The following is a 14,151-nucleotide window of genomic DNA, read 5'->3' on the forward strand; positions in this document are numbered from 1 at the left end:
ACCTACCCCTTAGGGTTGTTAAAAGGATTTAATGCGATAGTATACTACACAGAAAGCACTGAATGCAGTGCCTGGTAACACACACGCAACAGACATTAACTATTATGACTATTATCAAAAGCATGAGGATGGCCCTACAGAAAACAGTTTCTCAAAACTGCTACTTATGGCATTTCCCACCATCAACTTATAAATGGAGCAGTTTCAAAGGAAACTCAATGACAAGTGAATGACAAGTCATCAGTTGTCTCAGTCTTTACAATCCAAATCACTAGCTGCCATTAAACAATTTTGTTTCTAAGGCAGGAAGCCAAATGATAGAGAAAACAACACGTGAGGTCTGACCCTTGCACCAGGTCTGGTGAACAACTTCCCTGGAAGGAAAAATACCATAGATAAAGGTTTTATTATCGTTTTCTAAATTCCCAGGCCAACAAAATAATCACCAGTTTGAAAAATGGGAATCTATCCTACCCCTAACCAATGTTACCACTGTTCTTTCTCTTCCCAAGCCCCCATCTCTTCAAGCATCTGACTACAGCAAATATACATAGAATAAGCTAAATAAACTAAAATTTTAAATTACTAAATAAGCTAAATTATGAAATTACCAGAATAAGTTAAAATGTAAAAATTAGTAAATTGTCGTCTTTGCATACTCTCATTCCCCCACCCGTGCTTTACTCACAGTAGGTGCTTACTAGAAGGGAAAGGGAAAGACTGTTGTAAAGCTGTTTTCACAATACGAACGTTTAATGTTAGATATTAGTATTATATATGTTGTTTTATATATTATGTTAATGTTATTTCCAATTTGGATATAAAACAACTGATACTGTCATACCCATGGCATAACTGAGAGACTAGCGCCTGAAATTCCAAGATTAGTGCTCTTTCTACCACACCAGAGAACAAGTTACTTATACTTCTTTTATCTCTGTTGCCAGAGTCTTTTTAAAGCCCCATGTCTTTGAGTGCTGTTGGCTCTCTAGGCTATTTCCACATAAATCGAGTATTTTCCTGCCAAGTTTATAACTTTTTACCTGTGAAGTCAACCTTTCCATACAGGTCTTGAATCTGAGGAGCCAGGCCTAGTTTGAACAGGTACAAACTAGAAGACACAAATATGCAAAAGAGTTAGGCCTCCCAGCAGTGCCTAGCTGCTGCTCTTAGATTAAAGGGGAAAATCAGCAGAAAGAATAGAAACATTCTGAACATTGAGACTACCAGTACTCTACAGCATTCCCCTTTGCAGATACAATACTTTACCTCAGCACCTTGTTTCAGTTTTACAGAACAATATAGTCCTAAAAAGTTACACAATGTCATGCAAAAAGCACTGGACTGGGAATCAGTAGACAAAAGTTCAAGTCCTAGTTCTGGTACAAATCCAGTGTGTGATTAGATGTTAATATAAATGTTAATTAATGTAAGTGCGGAATCTTCTGTTTACCTTCCTGTGATCAATGTTTAAAGTAACAAGACATTTTAGAAAACTCTCATGAAAATGATTCAGAAAAATTTATCTTGAAAATGATTCAGATAGAAAATTTTATTTAAACTGAATTCATATTATTGACGGAAAAGTTTAATTCAGGTAATTTAGGGGTTTTAAATAGAGTACATATTACACAGTTTACTCTTCAAATAAAAAAGAAATCTACCAGACTCTAAGCTTCATGAAGGCATGGACAATAAAAGTCTTGTTCGCCAATGACCGCCCAGAGCTGTGCATACATTAATGAATGTGAATCAATATTTCAAAGACGGACAGCTGAATGAATGAATGTCTATAAGCCTGACTTAGGTTAACTGGATTCTAAGGTGCTAGCAGATCAGAATCAATAAATTAGAAGGGCTCAGAAGGGCACTTTACAGGGATAAACATGAGCAAGACATTGAGAAATAAGGGAAGAATAAAGGAGGAAATTAAAAAATACCTAAAAAACAAATCACAGACACTCAACGGAGAGGTCTACAATTTTTACACAGAATCTATAAACCTCAGTATTATCTAAGCACAAATATGTATCACACACATTACATTCAAAGAAATGATCAGAACTTAAATTGTATATAATAAACCCAAATGTGTAATCTAAAAGAAAAAATCAAGTATTCTGAACACACATTTGAAATTATACATCTACAATAGCTAGTCATTTTCTCAGATAAGTACAAGAGTAAATCATGTTACGGTTAAGTGCTTTTCTTTAGAGTAAAACGCTCAAGATGGAACTATATAAAGTTCCTTTCTCAGAAGATTTTAAATCTATTCAATAAATTTTCCAAAGCAGAAGAGCTAATAACTTCCTACTGTGTTTCCCTGAAAATAAGACCTCACCGGAAAATAAGCCCTAGCGTTATTTTCATGATGACATCCCCGGAACATAAGCCCTAATGCATCTTTTGGAGCAAAAATTAATATAAGACCCAGTCTTATTTTCAGGGAAACACGGTATTCATGTAAAATGTTCTTACATATTTTTCTCCCATAATATGTTCCACCTGCATTCTACATTAGTAAGAGTATTTTTCTCCATGAATTTCTTCCTTTTGTTCTTACTTTGAAACAGGAAAGTGGCTGCCACACTTTAAGAAAGTCACTTGCACAGCCCTAAGAAGAGTGAGTCAGCTTTTAATGTTTTTCAATGTAAATTAAAGGTGTTACAACATCACTAGCTGCTATGAAAAGTAGAGGAGAAGGTGAGACATGGGCACCATCTTTCTTTCATGTCATTTGCATCATTAGAAATATTTTAAGGAGATGCTGGAGCCATGAATGTACACATAACAGCCACTTAGCTCCTCTTGCCCCAAATCAAAAGTATGTAACCTCAAAGCTGGGACTTAAAGGTCCTGATGGTAAACACCACTCTCCACTCTCTCCTCCTGCTCTCCCGCGCCCACTTTTACAAGTGAGTTGTTGGGAACCTCTACTTGTCAGCCTGTAACTGAGCTCAGATTTCTTTTTCTTTTCTGTTCTCCTATAAAGCTGTACTTTGCAGCGCTGGGGAGAAAGAAGCTGTGTTAGCCTACGTGGACTGCCATTACCCTTGCTGACAGCTGAGGAACTGCAGTCACTACACTACCTTCAGGTTATTGGGAAGGGCTCTTCAACACAGCAGTTGATTAGGAAACCGAGTTTAGTACACAAGGCCGCATCTAAATTATTATGGCCAGATATAAATTTGAGATTTCTCAGCTATTCGAAAGGTTTTACAATGTATACATTATGAAACACCCTAAGAAGCCTGAGGCAGCCCCCTAAACAAATACATTACTTTTCTGCAGAAAACATACGTATAATCATACCAAGTAGATAAATATTCTAAATAACCTCAATTAATTCTGATCAGATTTTGCCAACAAGTGAGTTTGAACCAAACTGAAACCTAATTTTCAAAGCATTCTGTTGAATTTAGGATAAAGAAACTGTGGGTCTATTTAATCCTAAAATCTGTTCTGAGAAAGATAATACATCAAGGGAAATTGAAATAAAGTATACAAATGTATTTGAAATAATGGAGAATTGGGGTCTTATCTGAGCATGAAATGTAATCTATAAGAGTAATTTATTTGGTATGACTAAAGGATAGTGAATAACTCTGAAATAATATCAGTCAAGACTTTTTTAAAAAGGGCAGAAAAGAAGAAAACAGGGAGATGATGTTTCTCTATTACTGTTGATCTAAAAGGGAAATGGTGACTCGTCCAATACAGTGAAGTGAGGAACCTGCCTGAAGGTAGCGTAAATAAGAGGCTCCGAGCAGGTAACAACACTTTCTATATGTTAGCAAGGACTGCCAAGCCAACCTTCCGGAAAAACACTTTGAGAAAAGAAATTATAAATCGCCAACCAGAATACATTTATCCATATATACTTTCTAAACACAGACTGCATATTGAAGAGAAACGGTCAACAGCAGCAGACTTCTTCCCTTTTTCGTCTGACTCCATCATTAGAAAGGCACAGTCAATCCTTCATCTCCATTTCAGAGAATATGAGGACCTGGGACCCAGGTGCCACTGCAGAGAATAGTGGCTACAGAACTCACAGAGAGGAATTCTGCCAGCTCAGCCTCTGTGCCTGCCAAGTTCAGATATCCATTGTAAGCAGAGGAAATGGCATCACGAGAGGCCAAAAGCACAGCACGGCATGTGTGGTGAGAACACTAGAGCAAAGAAACGGGAGGGAATAGCTGGAGGTGAAACTGGAAAGGAGCCATCAAAATGGTGCATGGAGAGTCTGATATGATCAGGACTGTTTCCGAAAGAAAGCTCTGGTGACAGCACAGCAGATGGACCAGGGAGAGAGCCTAGGGAGGGAAACTTCTAGAAAGGAGGCTCGTGCATTAGTCCATAGGAGAGATTCTCTATAACTAGTCCTCAGTGATAGTCTTTCTTTTGTTAGTTTCACACTGATTCCAGTGATATCGAGGGTCTGGCACATGTCAGATCAAACTGGAGACAACAGGCTTATGGGTCAATATAATACATACATTCATATATCTCTACTTATACACACACACACGTAACATTTATTAAGCACATATACACGATGCTGTATAAAATGGGCAGCCCAAGCAAGAAATCTCAGACTCATGTCCCACTCACTCCTGTCACCTTCTCCTTTAGTCCTATGGCCGACAATCATATTTGAACCACTCTGAAATACCACATATTAGCACTTAGTCTCATCCCATCCTACGCTTCCTCCACACAGATCACCTCTACCTTCCAATTTCATGCTTTGATTCAAAGAGCCAGGGACCTGAAACCTTCCAAATTGACTATGAAATTGTGAAAAAATTATACTTTGTTTTAGTTCCATTTATTAAATTTGTGTTGGCATAAAAATTATTTAATGAACAAATGGCTTGTTGAAGACCTAGGTAACTAATAAATTATACATCAACCATTTGACATTTGCTGATATTATTTGAAGATGTTGACAAAATTTGATTATACTATTAAAGAGTATAAAGGCACAGTCCATTTTGTAATTCAGCTTATCAGCTTGAAACAAATTGGTAAACAAAAGTTTTCAAGTTATATACTTTTTAAATAATTTTAAGAGATTTTTATTAAAAAGGGACTGCATTCCAAGTGAAATGCATAGTTCACAAAAATACTAGATTAATAATGAAAGATTGTACTATGCTTTCAGAGTAGAATTATCTGCTATTATGGGAATAAATCCCTTCTCCCTACCCCACAGAAGAACACAGCTGTATCTCACCATTTTGTTAAGATAATAGTACCCTATTTTATTTCAAAATTCAGAAGCTAATGCAAAAATCTTTTCATTACACTACAGACAAAAAGCCACATGCTCAATTCAGATGTTATTCCTAAATTGCTTTTTTAAATTGAAATATAAGTGACATTGTAACATTATTAGTTTCAGGTGTACAACATGATTATACATTTATATGTGCATATGTATACACACACATATATGTGTATGCATGTATGTATGTATGTACACACACACACATACACACACAATTTTGAAATGATCACAATAAACCTTGTTAACATCCATCACTAGTTACAAATTTTTTTCTTCCTTGTGATGAGAACTTTTAAGATCTACTCTCTTCGCAACTTTCAAATATATAATACAGTGTTATTAACTATAGTCTCCGTGCTGTACATTACAGCCCCAGGATTTATTTATTTTATAGATAGAAGTTTGCACCCTTTGATTCCCTTCTCCCATTTCACCTCCCACCTCCAAACTCCACCTCTGGCAACCACCACTCTGTTCTCTGCATCTGTGTACACTGGTTATTGTACAAAAAAATCTGATTACCTGAGTGCATGGATACAATAGATACATCTTGGCATGTTCTTTCGATCATAGATATCTGTAGTTTCTGGGTAAAAAATCTAAGGAGAAATAAAAGAAGCAGAGTAAGGTGTCCATCCACTGGGGTTCTTTTGATCCATTCACCAAATCATCAATAATACAAATAAAACACTGGACAATTAGAAAACATTGTTGGCATTCAGCAAATGAGTTCATCAGAGTGAACAAACATTTCATCTTCAGTAATGTAAGGAATAAGATGCTATAACACACAATGAAAAGAACTACTTGGAAAAGCCTTATTTGATCAACCCACTGAATTTCACTAGGTATGTGAAAGTGATTTACTTAATGAGACTCAACAAAGAACATTTACTAAGTGCTTTAGTTTGTGCAAACCACTACATTCAGACATAGAAAAACCTACACTAATATTAAAAGGTGTTATACTGCTTGGGGAAATGTGGGAGATGGGTAGCTTTCCTTCAGAGCACATACCGCAGTCATAAACTACTTGTGTTTTCTATCATCTGTCTGCCTCCTCCAACAGACTATAAGCCACCTGAAGGCAGGGAGGGACAAGGTACCTTCTACGTTGCTCATTGCTATACCTTCAATGCCAAGCCCAGAGCCAAGCTCATGGAAGGAGCTCTGCATTTGATGAATAAATGAATGAGGTCCAATAGGGACAGAGTGGGTTTACATTGGGAATAGCTTTGAATTTCAAGACCTAGTCTCATGGTAATGTGGTACCATACAACTGAATCTGCAACTGAAGGAAAGAAGAGTAACAGTGGATTGGAGACGTGAAAGACTTAATTACAAGGTGATTAGAAGAATTCTGATGAGCAATAAAGGCCTTAACTAAGGCAGCAGGGAAAGTACTACAGCGCTTTGCATCTATCACAGCACTTAACACATTGTGTTCAATTATTTGTTTTTATGTTTTTCCCACAATACCTACGTATGGCTCTCAACTAAAAAGAACTGACCCCCTCAAGGATGGGATGTATAATAGCAAAATCATATTTTTTGATACTTTTTCAAACTCTACATGCTCATTTCCCAGGATTGAGATGTCCTCTCCTGAAAGGTGAAAATCAGTTACAGTGAGCCACCCTTCCTGAAAACAGTAAACATTTTAAAAAGTAATAGAAAAATAAGGTTGGGTAGGTAAGATGGAATCAGATTATGAAGACCTTGAAAGTCAGACAAGTTTGAACTTGATATGCAGGCCACAGAGAGGTCATAGCTTTGGAGCCAAGGGTAAAAACAAAGCCTCAGGAAGACCTGACTGGAGACAGGACACAGGATCTATTGCATCGTGGAGAGTTGGGAGCTAGGGAGGCAGGCTGGCAGGCTGTTTCAACAGATAAAGTAGACGCTTCAGATAAATGAGGAAGGCTTGGAGAATAACTGCATTTAGGAGGCCAAGGCAACCCCAAGGTTTTGGTACTGGATGACTGGGAAAATGAGGACAGGGTACCATTTATTACAGAGGAGGGGAAGTTCAGTAGGGGGAAAAAGTAGTTTTACTTTTAGATATGAGAAAGTCTAGGTGATAGAAAGCTATCCAAGGAGAAATGTCCAGCAGTCATCTGAAGATAGTGTGTTTATCTTAGAGCAAAGAGTCTTCAAAATAACAGGAACCATGAGAATGAGAGAATGCAGCTAAAGTAAGGATTGCATCTTAAGCAATGTCCACCACTAGGATATGGACGGTAGAATAGTTAAAGAAAACCGAGGACTAGCTGGGCAAATTAAAAACAATTTAAATAATCAAACTGAAAATAACAAAATATTTTGTGGCAGAGGTGGCCAACAGTACCAATAAAGAGTCCAAAAGGATAAGAACTGAAAAATTATCACATTACGTTTCTATAATGAGCCTCTCTGAACCATAAACAAGATTAGGGAAGACATCCCAATAGACACTATCTATGTATGTGTTGCCGATTATGTGTCCTACATTACATTATCGGCAACAAGACATCGTTAGGCTAAGTGTCTTTAATCTACATTACGTAAAAGTCTTCTGGACCTAAACCACGTACGGTGGACATTTCAAAACTATGTAGCCGTGATAACCCTGTTGTTCTTTAAAGCCTTTGGGGAATTCCATGTTTGTTGCAATTGTGGTCCAGGACAACGCACTACTGTTAGTAACCGAAAGAGGTAACAAAATTAAATCATTAAAAAAGCATTTTATAAGAACAATACACTGGAAATAACAAACATTAACAAAGTTCTTAGTACCATTCAAAAGAGGTTAAATCGCCACTGCCCATTGGGCATACGACATAAAAAACAGGAACAGGAAGTTACAGGTGCACAGAAAGGCCAAGTAGCTGTCAGAACTTGAAATTATTGCATTTCCTGACATTTGTGGGACCTAACAACATACCAGAGCAAGGACGAGAACTTCAGCACTTTGCTCTGAAAAAAAAAGGACAAAAGCTAGTCTTCTGCGAAGACTCAGCTCTGGATTTAACTCAGCTCAACAGCGATGTGTACAATGAGCTCAGCCCTGTGCTAACCAAATGTTCATTTCCCAGTACTTTCAGCCACTTCCTGACACTCCACGTCTCACTTTTTTCCTTAATCTTTCTTTGGTTATAAAAATTTAGACTGTATAGGAAAGTGTAAAGGGAAAAAACAAACACCTTAATCCCATCACACAGAAATGAAAACTGTTGTCTCCTTACAGATTTTTCCATGAATACTTTTAGTTTTATACAAAAATAGTGATCTCAGCTTAGTCACAACACACTCTTACACTTTAGCCTATTTTTCTTTCACTTAACACACCACAGACAACTTCCTGTTTCAATACAGATTGGTATCATCCTTTTTAACGACTGCACTAGTACCTGACTGGCTGCAACACAATTAATACCCCTAGTGAGGGGAGCATGTGGCTTGCTGTTAAGTTTTCCTATCACGAGCAATGCTGAAAATTCCTTACATATACATCTTTTTGTGCTTAAAAAGAGGGGGTGAGGGGAGAGGGGATGTCCCTGCCTCTGAGAGGGACAATGCAGCACGGCCTTGGTTGGGATCAGGATAGGACTAGGGAGCTTGAGATGGCAATTCCGCTAAGAACAGCACTAAACTAATGCCTGAGCCTAACCCTGGAGGATGCGCGCCCCCATATTAAAGCTACAGCCATCACTCCAAACACATCAAACAGTGTACATTAAATATGTGCATTTTTTATCTATCAATTATACCTCAATAAAGCTGTTAAAAAAATCAACTACAGCCATCACCAAAACTAGATATAAGAAGTAAACGTCCTTCTATTGCCTTTATAATTTGAAATATAAAATGACCCTTCATACTCCCTAGTAATTTGGTTATTCTGAAGCTGGAAGATGACATTTGTAAAATATTTCCTAAAGTCAAATTTTGATGAAACAACTCTGTGAATAATAAAAAAACAACAACACTGAATTAAAATAGAGAATTTCACAGTATGTTGATTTTAATGTAAGTCTACTATTTGATATAGTAAAAGTAAATGATATCATAGGGCATTTGTCTAGGGTGAGGTGAAATAGGAATGAGGGGTATAAAAGAAAAAGAACAAAACTGTTTCCTAAAAGAAAGAGAAGAAAGAAATCTTAAGTATTCAAAAAATAACCACCAAAGATTCGGCTGAAAATACAGAATAACTTCACAGGTAGAAGGAGACCTCCTGAGCCGAACCGCCAGCTCTCCACCAGAACCGTGTGTGACCCGCAGGCAGCTTACCTTAGGCAACCCAATCTCGTCCATGGCATTCAACCACTGAATCACATTATCCGTGTGTCTGAAGTGGAGGCCAGTTGCCTGGAGCAAACAGAAAGACAATTGGCCACTGTGGCAGCACTGAAGCAGATGCTAAATAAAAACTCTCCTTGTGCGACTTTACAGGGTCCCCTTAAACTCAAGGTCTGTCTATAGCATTACGTTCACATTCCAGTGCCAAGAAGCCAAACCCACATCTCCGCTTCTCTCACTGAAGAACAATCTGGAGAGTCTTCCTGAGTATGGTGCGCTCATGGTTTTTAGAAATCAATTATTGTGGACTCAGTTCCTTGCTTGGCCATCTACTGGTGACACTAGGCAAGTCATCTCACCACTGAGTCCAAGTTTCCCTGTCTATGTAACACCTACTTTACATGTTTGTTGTGAAGATTAAATAAGAACATGTACATGAAGCCCTTCATGTGGTACATGACGGGTGGAAGATACAAAGTGACAGATTTATTCAATATATCAATCAGGGTTTTCACACTGTACGTGCAAATATTCCCCTCTACCCCTCTATGTCTGTTATTTTTAGGAAGATTTATTCTCAAGAAGGGTACAGGCGTGGGACTATTGTTTTCACTGTTGCTGCAGTCCCCGCTTTTCATTAATGTCTTGCTATTCTGTCACACATGTTATAGACTCAACAGAACTGCTGCAGAGTCTTCAGAATAACCGCTTGTTTAAAACTCAATATATGTCTTTGCTTTTTGGTTAAGAAAAGTTTCTATTTGTGATTTTAATTTTGGCTTAGGATCTACACTTTCCTTGTTTTCCTTTGAATTTAAACATAAAACATGAAAGTCTCTTTTGATTGCGTCTTTATCCTTAGTTCATTCTGAGTTCTAGCCCAATTCTTTCAGCTGGGCCCCTCGGACATTTGCTCTTGGTTTCACAATCACCCACTATACTCATCCTTTTTTCGAATCAGAACTCCCAGGAAAGCTCCCCACAGAAGCTCTGTAGACAACAGACCCTGGTCCTTGACAATATCCCAGCTTAATTAAGCAGTCTTCTTTTTCAGGGCTTTGAGCCACAAGAATCAAACCCTTTCACTTATCTCCACTTTACTTTGAACTCCAATATCACAGGGTGATCTTTTCTTCCTAAAGTTGCTATTGCTTTCACTTTGCCAAATCTCAGGGCTTGGTTAAAATTAGATTTAAAGTAGTAGTTCCCCTAGGTACTTCTTCTACCTTCTAAGAATGAATAAATTCATCAAGGATCATGCAAGTTTCTAGATACCCACCATCCTAAGAATTTACCAGAAACACAGACAACTAAAGTTCTTTTACTACTACATCTTGACTTTGCACTATTTCCTCCACTCTGCCAGGTATTTTATTTTGTGGCAACAAACACACTTACATATATTTCTCAGTAACTCTTACACAGGATAAAGTACACTAACCTTCTCTCTCAAGTTTACAGCAATTTAAGCACCAAGCAAGGAAGGCCTGACTTACCTTGTATCTGGTCTGCTCTCGATCGTAGATTTTCTTCAGGGACACCACTCTGGGAGAGAAGAAGTTTCCTAGCTTGGCAAGGTAGACCCCATTCCTAAGCCCCTCCTCCAGTTCTGTGGTGGGAGGCAGATCTTCCCCAAGACATGCTTCCATCCACCTGCACAAAAGGAGAGAGGATGTGAGAAAAGAGAAGGAAGGCCTGAACCATTCCTCAGAGATTTCCAGCTTAATTTCCATTCTCTATGAAGAAGTTTAAGATGTACATAAGCAACACTCTTTTCAGATCCAATTTCACACACGTCCTTGACCTGGCCCAGTCAGATCTGAGGCAGGAAACTTAGGAAAATTCCTGAGCATAAATGCCACCTTCTTCCCTCCCCTACTTTCCTGTCCTGAAGCAACAGAGCCTGCTGGCTCCCGGGTCCCACCTGCCCCATGAACCTCAGGTCCTTTCCCTCAGTCCTTCAGTTACTCCTTAAGAACTAAGAAAAACCATTTGTAACTGAAGCTATGCTCTCAACTGATCAGAAATTTAAGATTATTCCTGAAGTTCTCTTGTGGTTTCAGAATTCAGAATCCACAGTGAATTTTCAGCTTCAGGTTTTAAAGTTGTTTTGGGGTTGCCAAAATAGTTAATTATCTCAGCTAAAATACTGACAGTGACTCTAATGGAAGCAGTAAGAACGAATTCTTAAGTGTTTTTCAGAGAAGGGGAGGAGGTTGTAAAAGGAGAAAGGAAAACTGTATTTTCCCTCTCGAACACCTCTCACAAGATTTCAGGGAAGCCCAAGATAAAACAAATGCATACATTTTCTACCAACAAAAATGTAGGTAACTAAAAATAATTTAGGGCAGTGGTTTTAAACCATTTTTTGAGTTACAGAATCCTTTAGACATCTAAGCAAAGCTAAATAGATCCTTCTCCAAAAAAATGTACAGGGCCTGGCCCGGTGGCTCAGGCGGTTAGAGCTCCATGCTCCTAACTCTGAAGGCTGCCGATTCGATTCCCACATGGGCCAGTGGGCTCTCAACCACAAGGTTGCCAGTTCAATTCCTCGAGTCCCGCAAGGGATGGTGGGCTCTGCCCCTCTGCCCCCTGCAACTAAGATTGAACATGGCACCATGAGATGAGCTGCCTCCCGGATGGCTCAGTTGGTTGGAGCGTGTCCTCTCAACCACAAGGTTGCCGGTTCGACTCCCGCAAGGGATGGTGGGCTGCGCCCCTGTAACTAGCAACGGCAACTGGACCTGGAGCTGAGCTGTGCCCTCCACAACTAAGACTGAAAGAACAACTTGAAGCTGAACAGAACCCTCCACAACTAAGATTGAAAGGACAACAACTTGACTTGGGAAAAAGGCCTGGAAGTAAACACTGTTCCCCAATAAAGTCCTATTCCCTTTCCCCAATAAAAATCTTTTTTAAAAAAAGTACATATAATTAAATTTAATATATAATTTCAGTGATCCTATTCACCCCAGATTAAAAACCTCTAATTTAAAATTATTCTACTCAGATTTTACAAGGCAGATGTTATCCCCACATTCCTCACCATACTGGGAAAAAAGTCCCCAAACACTAGATGTTGTCTGGTTTGTTTCACTTGTGATAAACTTTGAAAAGCCAAATGGAAAAAAAAAAATCAAAACATACAGCAGACTAAAATAAAAAATAGATTTATTGTCAAATGCGACAACATAAAAATGAAACATTTATAATGTTCATTGATACATAGCTTAAGTTAAAAGGCAAATAAAAATGGGAGAAACATTTAAGTATGCCATATTTTATACACACCCATACATATCCATGAAAACACTAACATACTAACAGAAAAACAAGTCAAAAAATACGTAAATGGATTTGATTCCATTTATGTTTTTATATAATTATTTATCTTAATAAAATTGCTTGAAAACTACAATAGAGCTCGAATTAACCACTTTTATAAATTGTTACTGTATAGTTCAGAATAAATTTTCTTGTATTCATTCTATCTTTTGAAACTGAGATTACTGCTCAGAATCTTCAAACATAAAAAGGAAAAGCAACAATTTCACTGTTTTTCACAAGTTCTATACAAGTCACTCAACCTCATTTTCAAATCTATTCTACTTCTAAAGCAACTAGCATACTGACATAGTATGTCTGACATAGTAGATTCTTAAATAAATACTGCCTGGTTACATGAATGGGCAAGAGAATGTTCTGGTTATTTCCTATACTCAATGATAATAACTAAATTTTCTCCTCTGACTTTTCTTTCAGGTAGTAGAACTTAAATTGGGCGGGGGGGGGGGGCGAAACAAGTGAGTTTTCCAGAAGAGATAACATAGTAACTAAATTAAATACCAATTTGTAACAGCTACAAAATCCAAACTATAGTTCTGGAAGAGTCTGAAGACCAGAAGAACAATGTGGAAGAGAGTACAGGTCACTGGTATGAAAAGTCACTGTAGTCTAAGGATACATCTCAGATAATCATCCTTCCAGCATTTTACTGCTGAAAGGACATGGCAAGTAGCTCTGGCAGCCCCAGCTCTCGGGCAACAGGCTAACTTGTGAGCTCAGTAACAGGGACAAACCTAGGACAACTCTAGTTGGAAGCCAGAAACAGCCCTTTACCACGTAACAGTATGAAGAAAAAATTACTTTTCTTCTCAACGTGAGGGGAACACAGGGAAGGCAAGCGGTGAGCAACACAGTAGGTGCTTTTGCCTTGAATCAGAGTCAGTTGGGAAAGTGGTTCAGGTTCCCGTCCTCTGAGATTACTGGATTAAAATCAAAGTAAAAGGAGGGACCACAGCGACGTCTCCCACACCCTCCATCTGTACCTCCCCGCTGGTCTAACTGCTATAGAACAGCCCCGATTCACAGCTACACTGGCCGGTTTTCTATAGTGGAGTAGAACGCCTTGCATTTCACACAAGTGTCAAGCCAGAAGAAGGAAAGCCAATTGTGATTTGGTGAAAGGGATAAGCAGAGTCAAGAGCTAAAATAAACACACAGGCAAAACAAAGAAGCGTCTCTAAACAATTTTCCCAAACCTAAAACCACCCTCCAAGCCACCACACATGGGG

General features: G+C 38.4%; 1 protein-coding gene across 1 annotated transcript in view; it reads right to left on the reverse strand.

Annotated features, from left to right (window-relative positions):
* IQGAP1 (IQ motif containing GTPase activating protein 1) overlaps positions 1-14,151 on the reverse strand; it is an 82,946-nt gene that overhangs the window by 41,604 nt on the left and 27,191 nt on the right. The window contains exons 3-6 of the mRNA XM_019716106.2: positions 11,074-11,230; positions 9,569-9,646; positions 5,819-5,895; positions 1,044-1,111 (exon numbers count right to left, since the gene is read on the reverse strand). Of these exons, the coding sequence (XP_019571665.1) occupies positions 1,044-1,111; positions 5,819-5,895; positions 9,569-9,646; positions 11,074-11,230 (380 nt within the window). The remainder of the gene's footprint in view (positions 1-1,043; positions 1,112-5,818; positions 5,896-9,568; positions 9,647-11,073; positions 11,231-14,151) is intronic.

This window comes from Rhinolophus sinicus, linkage group LG13, assembly GCF_036562045.2.
Source record: "Rhinolophus sinicus isolate RSC01 linkage group LG13, ASM3656204v1, whole genome shotgun sequence".
Taxonomy (NCBI): Eukaryota; Metazoa; Chordata; class Mammalia; order Chiroptera; family Rhinolophidae; genus Rhinolophus; species Rhinolophus sinicus.